The 11,848-nt window shown below is 42.8% G+C and overlaps 1 protein-coding gene across 1 annotated transcript in view; it reads left to right on the top strand.

Annotated features, from left to right (window-relative positions):
• The first annotated feature begins 8,746 nt into the window (after nt 1-8,746).
• LOC135558332 (microtubule cross-linking factor 1-like) overlaps nt 8,747-11,848 on the top strand; it is a 136,983-nt gene continuing 133,881 nt past the window's right edge. Inside the window, 1 exon segment of the mRNA XM_064992071.1 lies at nt 8,747-10,233. Within this exon segment, the coding sequence (XP_064848143.1) occupies nt 9,277-10,233 (957 nt within the window). The 5' untranslated portion in view covers nt 8,747-9,276.

The raw sequence follows: 11,848 nt of genomic DNA, 5'->3' as shown, positions 1-11,848 counted from the left end.
GCTTGGACACACCTGCTCTGATAGACGTCCTCCCAGTTCTACTTCTGGGGCTGCATGATATGACACACACACACTAACTAATACAGAGACCTTGTTAAGACACACACACGTACAGTATACACCTGTACACACACACACCTGTACACACACACACACACATACAGTATACACCTGTACACACACACACACACACACACACACACACACTATACACCTGTACACACTCACATACAGTATACACCACCTGTACACACACACACACACACACACACTATACACTTGTACACACACACATACAGTATACACCACCTGTACACACACACACACACACACACAGTATACACCTGTACACACACACACAGTATACACCTGTACACACACACACACACACACACACACACCTGTACACACACACAGTATACACACACACACCTGTACTACACACACACACACACACAGTACACACACCAGTACTACACACACACACACACAGTACACACACACACACACACACTTCATACACACACCTGCCCCAGACTACTTCATCCCGGGGCCCGCTTGGCTAGCTGTGCCTTGCAGCCAGGTGCATCCAAGTTAGAGAGAGAGAGAACCCTATGGTAGCCACTGCACGATGCAAAAAAAACACACACACACACACATTCACATGGAGACAACTAGAGAAAAGAACGTGATGTGAGCTCCTTGTTCCTCCTCCTATGTACCTGTAAGGACTCTGTATCTCTACTGTACAACATGGAAAAGGGACACGTGTCATATTGCACAAGTATTTCTTTAGGTACATTTTGATGGAAATGTATTTTTGTACATAGTTTAATATAGACAGTTTTTTTTAAATGCTAAATTATCACATAGTAACTCTAATTAGGTTTAAAAAAAATACAAGTAGACACGGTAGTTAGTGTAGAATCAGATGTACAGTACCAGTCAAAATGTTGGACAAACCTACTCATTCAAGGGTTTTTCTTTATTTAAAAAAGAATCTATATTTTCTACATTGTAGACTAATTGTGAAGACATCAAAACTATGAAATAACACATATGGAATCATGTAGTAACCACAAAAAGTGTTAAACAAATCAAAATATATTTTCTATTTTCTATTCTTCAAAGTAGCCACCCTTTGCATACTCTTGGCATTCTCTCAACCAGCTTCACCTGGAATGCTTTTCCAACAGTCTTGAAGGAGGTCTCACATATTTCCCAGTTCCCAGCACTTGTTGGCTTCTTTTCCTTCGCTCTGCAGTCCAACTCGTCCCAAACCATCTCATTTGGGTTGAGGTCAGGTGACTGGAAGCCAAGTCATCTGAGGCAGCACTCCATCACTCTCCTTCTTGGTCAAATAGCCCTTACACAGCCTGGAGGTGTGTTGGGTCATTGTCCTGTTGAAAAATAAATTATAGTCCCACTAAGAGCAAACCAGATGGGATGGCGGCGTATTGCTGCAGAATGCTGTGGTAGCCATGCTAGTTGTGTGCCTTGAATTCTAAATAAATCACTGACAGTGTCTCCAGCAAAGCACCATTACACCTCCTCCATGCTTCACGGTAGGAACCGCACATGCGGAGATCATCCGTTCACTTACTCTGCGTCTCACCAAAGAACCAAAGATCTCGAATTTGGACTCATCAGACCAAAGGACATTGTTTATTGGCCCACACAAGTCTCTTCTTATTGGTGTTCTTTAGTAGTGGTTTCTTTGCAGCAATTTGGAGGCCTGATTCACACAGTCTCCTCTGAACAGTTGATGTTGAGATGTGTCTGTTACTTGAACTCTCTGAAACATTTATTTTGGCTGCAATTTCTGAGGCTGGTAACTCTAATGAACTTATCAAATCAAATTGATTTATATAGCCCTTCGTACATCAGCTGATATCTCTAAGTGCTGTACAGAAACCCAGCAGCCTAAAACCTCAAACAGCAAGCAATGCAGGTGTAGAAGCACGGTGGCTAGGAAAAACTCCCTAGAAAGGCCAAAACCTAGGAAGAAACCTAGAGAGGAACCAGGCTATGTGGGGTGGCCAGTCCTCTTCTGGCTGTGCCGGGTGGAGATTATAACAGAACATGGCCAAGATGTTCAAATGTTCATAAATGACCAGCATGGTCCAATAATAATAAGGCAGAACAGTTGAGCAGCAGAGGTAACTCTGGGTCTTCCTTTCCTGTGGTGGTCCTCATTAGACAGTTTCATCCTAGCGCTTGATGGTTTTTGCGACTGCACTTGAAGGAACTTTCAAAGTTCTTGAAATGTTCCGGATTGATTGACTGACTGTCATGGCTTAAAGTAATGATGGACTCATTTCTCTTTGCTTATTTGACATGTTCTTGCCATAATATGGACTTGGTCTTTTACCAAATAGGGCTATCTTCAGTATACCACCCCTACCTTGTCACAACACACCTGATTGGCTCAAACACAAAGGAAAGAAATTCTACAAATTAACTTTTAACAAGGCACACCTGTTAATTGAAATGCATTCCAGTTGACTACCTCATGAAACTGGTTGAGAGAATTCCAAGAGGGTGTAACTCTGTCATCAAGGCAAAGGGTGACTACTTTGAAGAATCTTAAATATAAATGTTTTTGGTTACTATATGATTCCATATGTGTTATTTCATAGTTTTGATGTCTTCACTATTATTCAATGTGGAAAATAGTAAAACTAAAGAAAACCCCTTGAATGATGAGGTGTGTCCAAACTTTTGACTGGTGCTGTATCTGTTGTCATTTTGGGGCTGACGTCATGGATATTCAATCAGAAAACCGCCTAGCAGCCATTTTGTATTGGACAGGACCATCTGTGTCAACAATTTCAATGTGTGTTTGTTTTTTAACGGACAATAATGCCAAATCGCCGATGTCGTGTTAATTAACAGTGCATTTGGAAAGTATTCAGACACCATACCTTTTTCCACATTTTGTTAAAGTTACAGCCTTATTCTAAAATGGGATTAAATAAAATAATGTCCTCATCAATCTACACACAATACCCCATAATGACATCACAATAACCCATAATGACATCACAATACCCCATAATGACATCACAATACCCCATAATGACAAAAACAGAAATACCTTATTGACATAATTATTCAGACCCTTTGCTCTGAGACTCAACATTGAGCTCAGGTGCATCCTGTTTCCATTGATCATCCTTGAGATGTTTCTACAACTTGATTGGAGTCCACCTGTGGTAAATTCAATTGATTGGACATGATTTGGAAAGGCACACACCTGTCTATATAAGGTCTCACAGTTGACAGTGCACTTCAGAGCAAAAACCAAGCCATGAGGTTGAAGGAATTGTCCGTAGAGCTCTGAGACAGGATTGTGTCAAGGCACCGATCTGGGGAAGGGCACCAAAACATTTCTGCAGCATTGAAGGTCCCCAAGAACACAGTGGCCTCCATCATTCTTAAATGGAAGAAGTTTGGAACCACCAAGACTTTCCCTAAAGCTGTCCGCCCGGCCAAACTGAACCATCGGGGGAGAAGGGCCTTGGTCAGGGAGGTGACCAAGAACCCAATGGTCACTCTGACAGAGCGCCATAGTTCCTCTGTGGAGATGGGAGAACCTTCCAGAAGGACAACCATTTCTGCAGCACTCCACCAATCAGGCCTTTATGGTAGAGTGGCCAGACAGAAGCCACTCCTCAGTAAAAAGGCACATGACAGCCCGCTTGGAGTTTGCCAAAAGGCACCTAAAGGACTCTGCCCATGAGAAACAACATTCTCTGGTCTGATGAAACCAAGCATCACATCTGGAGGAAACCTGGCACCTTCCCTAAGGTGAAGCATCGTGGTGGCAACTAGTTAGGATCGAGGGAAAGATGAACGGAGAAAAGTACAGAGAGATCCTTGATGAAAACCTGCTCAAGACCTCAGACCGGGGGCGCGAAGGTTCACCTTCGATCAGGACAATGACCCTAAGCACACAGCCAAGACAATGCAGGAGTGGCCGGGACAAGTCTCTGAATGTCCTTGAGTAGCCCAGCCAGAGCCCAGACTTGAACCCAATCGAACATCTCTGGATAGACCTGAAAGTAGCTGTGCAGCGACGCTCCCCATCCAACCTGACAGAGCTTGAGAGGATCTGCAGAGAAGAATGGGAGAAACTCCCCAAATTCAGGTGTGCCAAGCTGGTAGCGTCATACCCAAGCAGACTGTAATCGCTGCCAAAGGTGCTTCAACAAAGTACTGAGTAAAGGGTCTGAATACTTATGTAAATGTAATATTTCAGTTTTATATTTTTTTATGAATTTGAAGAAAAAAATCTAAACCTGTTTTTGCTTCATTGAATAACATTTTAGTACATTTTAGAGTAAGGCTTTAACGTAACCAAAAGTGAAGCGGTCTGAATTTTTTTCCCCGAATACACTTTGTGTTGCCTTACATTCATTATGAGTGGCTTGGATGGTTTACTGTTCCGTTTGTTTTCATTGTAGTGTTCTGCACTACAATCCACGATAGCTAGTTCAGGTCCTATGCCGAAGTGAGGCAAGGCAGGTTAAAATGGACACAGTATTAAACTAGTTAGCAGCACTAATAATGCCCAAATACCTTGTTTTCAGTGTTAACCCTTATCAGTGCCACTCCTGGGGTCACATTCATTAGTGCACACTATACCAAAAACGTTTTGCAACAACAACAAACTTTTTCTCCCCCTAATTGGGTTAGTCCCCCATTTCAGTCTGTCAATTTCTATGAAGATATGAAGTGTCTATATAGTCAGTCTATATGAGGTGTCTATATAGTCAGTCTATATGAGGTGTCTATATAGTCAGTCTATATGAGGTGTCTATATAGTCAGTCTATATAGTCAGTCTATATGAGGTGTCTATACAGTCAGTCTATATGAGGTGTCTATACAGTCAGTCTATATGAGGTGTCTATACAGTCAGTCTATATGAGGTGTCTATATAGTCAGTCTATATGAGGTGTCTATATGAGGTGTCTATATAGTCAGTCTATATGAGGTGTCTATATAGTCATATGATATGTTACTATTTCTGTGTTGCATTTTAGAACAGACAGAAATGAACGTGTAAAGACGACATGTTCATTTTGTGATCGGGGAAAGTTGCAACATTCAGTATTGGGATGAATTAGGAATTGATTTTGAGTGACTCGATTGGCTCGTGTAGATCATTTTAATGGTGAACTACTTCTCAAATTCAACATGGTAGGTCGACATAGATCAAACCCCAACAAGAAACGATTGAAATGGTCAAAAACAAGAAATCTCTGAAGTTAAAGATATGGGTTGCTTTTGTACCCGTTAACCAGCTATCTGGGGAGGATTCTTGTCATTGTGACTTTAGTAATAGTTTTATTTAGTAATAGTTGCCTTTAGTAATAGTTATATTTAGTAATAGTTATATTTAGTAATAGTTGTATTTAGTAATAGTTGTCTTTAGTAATGGTTGTCTTTAGTAATGGTTGTCTTGAGTCAAGAAAGGCTGCCACTCAAACTGATTGCTGTCTAGATTGTCCTATCATTATACACATAATAGTTTAGGTCAAAATGCATAGTTAAGATACTGCCAAAGAAAGGATACATTTGAAAAACCGGGGCTTCCACACAGGTGTGGTTCCTGAGTTAATTCAGCAATTCACATCATACTTAGGGTCCCATCTTCAGCTGCTACACTGGTCCAACCCCCAAGACACTGGTCATTGCTGATTGGCTAGTACATCTTTTAGAATGAAATGCCCTAATGCCCGACCTTACCGGACTGTCACCAGCTGGACTGTCACCAGCTGGACTGTCACCAGCTTGACTGTTACCAGCTTGACTGTTACCAGATGGACTGTCACCAGCTGGACTGTCACCAGCTTGACTGTCACCAGCTGGACTGTCACCAGCTGGACTGTCACCAGCTGGACTGTTACCAGCTGGACTGTCACCAGCTGCCTGTCACCAGCTAACTGTTAGGCTTTGATAACATTAACTCTAATGTAACCTTTTGAGCTGTCCTGCTATTGTCTATTGTTTTCTTTGTCGTATTTATTTGTGGTTCTTGGAAGTGTTTCTTGGGCATATGGGTTACGGGTTACATACAGGGGTGGAATTGACATGTAAAAAATCTCAACATTTTTGAGCTGAATGCCCAGTGATACAACAGTTGTGACTCGCCTTTTTCCCCACCTTCAATTCCACTCCTGGTTACATGTTTTAGATTGAGAAGGAGTCCGATCAAGTATCAATCAATCAATCAAAAGATCGATAGATTGATTGAGATCAAGTATTAAATAAATGTACACTACTCCCCTCCCCCCTCAGTTAGTAATAAACATGGCATTGACCATCTCTGTTCTACAGACAAGTCTATCTATACTCACTGGTGGGGGTACGGAAGAGGAGAGGGATTGGCCTGGCGGCTCGCGTTGGCCTGACGGCACTCGTTGGCCTGACGGCTCGCGTTGGCCTGACGGCTCGCGCTGGCCTAGCGGCTCGCTGGCCTGGCGGCTCGCGTTGGCCTGGCGGCTCGCGTTGGCCTGGCGGCTCGCGTTGGCCTGGCACCCTATGTAGTTACTTTATGCTGGTGTTTCCTTTGTTTTGGCAGGTACCTGTTACACACATCCTTTTAAAGCTGTAATCTACTCAAACTGACACGTCTGTTTCAGATATTACAACAACAACAACAACAATTATTGCCAACAACCAACATTGCCCCCCTCCCACCTCTGACATCATTGCACATGTGATTAGAAGCAGTATATGTCCTGCCATCTATTTCCCCAACACTGCTTCATCAACAGAGCAAAACCCATAACAACGATGCTGGGGGAGGACCGTGTCCATGTGGCCATGTGCCTCCCCCCTGCAGATTCCATCTTTTTAAAGATGAAAGACAGTACTGTATATTAGAGTTGGGGTTCATTTGTATTAAACTCAGTGACTTATTAAGGAAATTATATGAATTTAAAATGGAATTTTGTGAAATAACTTTTCATATAAATGTCTGTTTTTTTCCAGTTTACTTAGAAGTATTTTTTTTTCCAATTATAGTTTACTTCCTGAATTGACTGACTTCAATTCCAATTGACTTCAACCCTGCTTTTATGTAAAACAAGTTTGAGTTATTTGGAAAATAAAATAACAGTTGTCATGTTTTGAAGTGGATTTTGGTATTGATAACATTTTTTTTGCATTCTTTAACTAATGAAGTGCAAATAAAGATATATATTTATTACCCAAACTGCACTGTTGTTCAATGTGTTGATGCATGCTGCTGTTTCACAGTTAGACCCCATTCTATTGGTTTTGCTCTCCTTTATGTTGACATTTTTTATTTAAATAGGCAAGTCAGTTGAGAACAAATTCTTATTTACAATGACGGCCTACCAGGGAACAGTGAGTTTAACTGCCTTGTTCAGCGGCAGAAGGCTAAGGGCTAGGAGTTTAAAAATTGTATTACCACAACTACTGAGTGAGGATGACAGTAGACCACCGGACAGTGCTGTTTGTGAACATAAACACTACTAAAATGTATTTTCTTCTTTGAAAGTGAAGGATTTATGTGAATGAAATATGTTTTCTGCCTCCGTTTGCTATTTGAAACTCAGTTTGTTGACGTCTGCATTTCGGTTATATAGAAACCATTATAAACCCCACAGCACCTGGTTATATAGAAACCATTATAAACCCCACAGCACCTGGTTATATAGAAACCATTAGAAACCCCACTGCACCTGGTTATATAGAAACCATTAGAAACCCCACAGCACCTGGTTATATAGAAACCATTAGAAACCCCACAGCACCTGGTTATAAAGAAACCATTAGAAACCCCACAGCACCTGGTTATATAGAAACCATTAGAAACCCCACAGCACCTGGTTATATAGAAACTATTAGAAACCCCACTGCACCTGGTTATATAGAAACCATTAGAAACCCCACTGCACCTGGTTATATAGAAACCATTAGAAACCCCACAGCACCTGGTTATATAGAAACCATTAGAAACCATTAGAAACCCCACAGCACCTGGTTATATAGAAACCATTAAACCCCACAGCACCTGGTTATATAGAAACCATTATAAACCCCACAGCACCTGGTTATATAGAAACCATTAGAAACCCCACAGCACCTGGTTATAAAGAAACCATTAGAAACCCCACTGCACCTGGTTATATAGAAACCATTAGAAACCCCACTGCACCTGGTTATATAGAAACCATTAGAAACCCCACAGCACCTGGTTATATAGAAACCATTAGAAACCCCACAGCACCTGGTTATATAGAAACCATTAAACCCCACAGCACCTGGTTATATAGAAACCATTAGAAACCCCACAGCACCTGGTTATATAGAAACCATTAGAAACCCCACAGAAACCATTAGAAACCCCACAGAAACCATCTGCTTCAGCACCATCTCTTGAGTATTTCACCTGTTATACAACAACCACTTGCTCAAAAAGTTTGTAGTAGGACAATATAAGTATCTTTATAATACAACTGAACAGGTTATGGAGAGGTAGTGGATGAGTGACTCGTTTTTTTATTTCCGTCATCTTCAACGGTGTGTGTTCGTGCTTGTATCCCGTGCGCGACTGAGTGTGTGATATTGGGGCATGCGCACGAAGGCACGTCTGACCTGGGTGCCATGTTTTCGGTATTTGTGAGAAATAACGCGCATGCGCCCTGGTAGGAACCACCGCGCGGCCGGCGTCAGGCTCGAGACGGCAGTGATTGCAGATTTTCCCTGTCAGACAGACGGAAGGAATGAGAAAGGGCGAAGGACTGGGGAGCCACTGACACACGGACAGACAGGGGCCCAGAGAGAGAGAGGACGAGATGGAGGAATGAAGGAATCATATCAGGGAATAAGAAAACGGCTGGATTAATAAATCAAACCATTACACTTTACAACCAGCGACACCGCAGATGCCATCTGTTTGGCATCGGTTTGTGCAATAATCCCGTGTATTGCAGCGATTCCTTCATTCAAGGAGAAAAAACGGAGAGCCACCTGGCTACTGTCAGAGAGCGGAGTACAATGACAACCTGGTGAATGTAGGATAATCTATCTAACCAATGGAATGCAATACAACCGGAATAAAGGACCGTTCCGGGTGAGCATCACCAACCGGGAGTGATGAGAAGAACCACGGGGAGACAGGACCGTGTTTCTGCTGTCGCTTGTCAAGGGTATTCTTCCTGTGTGTTGTGGACTGAACATTTATTCTTCCAGCACCCTCCTCCTCCCCGCCTCCACCGGTGTCGTCTGGGGGTTGTAACATGGAGAGCTCCAGTGGCTCTGGGATCAGCGAATCCACCAAACCGCCAAACCACCAGTTGGAGAAGAAACGGTTAAACCGAGCATCGTCTCCGGCCAGGCCGTTCCCGAAGGATGTCCACTCCTTCCGCTCCTCGCCCAAACCAACGGTTATCGTACCAAAATCCCCCAAACTGACCAAGCATCAGCACTCTTCTCCTGTGCCCGTGTCATCCAATCAAAGCCGCATCACCAGGCGCACCCCAACCGGAGCGAAGGATAATAACAAACCGGCCGCAGTGAAAAGTCACAGCACCAAGTCTTCCACAGGCACGAGAAAGACTGTTAAGGTAATCCAACATGCAGCCCCGGAGCATAAAACGACCGCCGCCAGCAAACCGACATTGGACAGCAGTCCACACCTCGCCCTCAAAGCCAAGAAGAGTAAAATAGCCACTCTGACCGCGTCTCACCACCGCCCACTCAGCCATGGCTCACCAATCCGCGTCCCAACCGGTGCTATCCCTGTCGGCAGGGTCAGTCAGACGGACAGCAACTCCGATCTCTCCGACTGTCCCTCTGAACCCCTATCCGAAGAACAACGCCAGACCGCGGCCGCCAGCAGCGACGGGGAGTCTGGGGGCTCTGGGTCCAGCGACAGGGATCATGTGGGAGCGGATTATCCTCTGCAGGCAGGAGCATCAGCAACAGACGCGGCAGGGGCTACTGTTTGTAGTGGTGGGGTTTCATTGCGCACCGCGGAGGGTAGCGCGGAGGGTGCGGTAGTGGCAGCAGCGGGGAAAGGCGGCATGTCTCAGGCTCCAGGAGCAGGTGCTCACGGTCACGGAGGAGATGGGAGTAAACAGGAGAAATCGTTAACAAGCGCATCATTTATAAAACTGGAATGCAGCAAGGAGATAATCGAGGAGGATTTGATACGGGAAATTGAAGACCTACGTTCTGAAAACGACTACCTCAAGGTAAAGAAGGCTGTGGGAATGATTTCTATTTCTCATAAATTATCACATTGTCTCTTATTTATGGCAATAGATCGTGTGTGAATCCCTAGTGTTGTTTCTGCATCGCCAATTGCTGTCGTCCGTGTAGGCTGCTGTCGTAGTAATAGCCTCATTGATTATAGTGTTATATTTGCAGCCAGTGATTCACTGTATCATTGTTTGAATGACTTCAGATCCTCACTGTTGGTTTGCAGTGACATTTACCTGCTATTCGCTGATGGCTCCTGTTGATATAGTTGACTACCGTCTGGTAGTAGTGTTGAACCGAGAAGTCTGCTTGGGACATGATGTATCATCAGGTTATTGATGTTCTCATCATTTAAATCCCAAATGAGATGTGTCTTTCATCACAAAAAAAACATGGTAACACAATAATAATCTTCAGTCTCATCGTTTTTTTTTTTTTGAATGGTCAAAAAAAATATCTGTCCTTTAAATTAAATAGATTTTGAATGGTCAAAAAAAATATCTGTCCTTTAAATTAAATAGATTTTGAATGGTCAAAAAAAATATCTGTCCTTTAAATTAAATAGATTTTGAATGGTCAAAAAACATCTCTTCTCTAAATTAAATAGATTTTGAATGGTTAAAAAAGATCTCTTCTCTAAATTAAATAGACTTTGAATGGTCAAAAAACATCTCTTCTCTAAATTAAATAGATTTTGAATGGTCAAAAATCATCTCTTCTCTAAATTAAATAGATTTTGAATGGTCAAAAAAATATCTGTCCTTTAAATGAAATAGATTTTGAATTGTCAAAAATATATTTCCTCTAAATTGGATGACATCCGAAATATTTTTTCCAACATGGGCTTTAGGCTATGTAGGTTATATATTCAGATAAGAAGTTGGGGAGGAAGAAGAGGAGGAGGAAGAGGAGGAGGAAAGGGGATAATGCGGCATAATTTTCCAGTTTCAGTTAAATGGATGAATTCATATGCATCGTGTCTGACACTGTGGGATTGTCCGAACTTGATCACAGCTCACTCCAGCTCTCTGTTCATAAAGCTATAATCTACGTTGGCTCCTCCTCTCCTCTCCTCTCCTCTCCTCTCCTCTCTCCCTCTCCTCTCCTCTCCTCTCCTCTCCTCTCCTCTCCTCATAATGGGCCAGCCCATAGGACTGATAACTGTCAAATGTCCCATGTGTTGTCAGAAGTTCAAACAATTCTATTTTTCACTGTCTGTCTGTCTGTCTGTCTGTCTATTTGTCTGTCTGTCTATCTCTCTGTCTGTTAGTCTGTCTGTCTATCTCTCTGTCTGTTAGTCTGTCTGTCTACCTCTCTGTCTGTTAGTCTGTCTGTCTATCTCTCTGTCTGTTAGTCTGTCTGTCTATCTCTCTGTCTGTTAGTCCGTCTGTCTATCTCTCTGTCTGTTAGTCTGTCTGTCTACCTCTCTGTCTGTTAGTCTGTCTGTCTACCTCTCTGCCTGTTAGTCTGTCTGTCTACCTCTCTGTCTGTTAGTCTGTCTGTCTACCTCTCTCTCTGTCTGTTATCTCTCTGTCTGTTAGTATGTCTGTCTACCTCTCTCTGTCTGTTAGTCTGTCTGTCTACCTCTCTGTCTGTTAGTTTGTCTGT

The sequence above is a fragment of the Oncorhynchus masou genome, chromosome 17 (genome assembly GCF_036934945.1).
Source record: "Oncorhynchus masou masou isolate Uvic2021 chromosome 17, UVic_Omas_1.1, whole genome shotgun sequence".
NCBI lineage: Eukaryota > Metazoa > Chordata > Actinopteri > Salmoniformes > Salmonidae > Oncorhynchus > Oncorhynchus masou.
The sequence above is the reverse complement of the archived record's forward strand: the minus strand, read 5'-3'. Positions and strand labels throughout refer to the sequence as shown.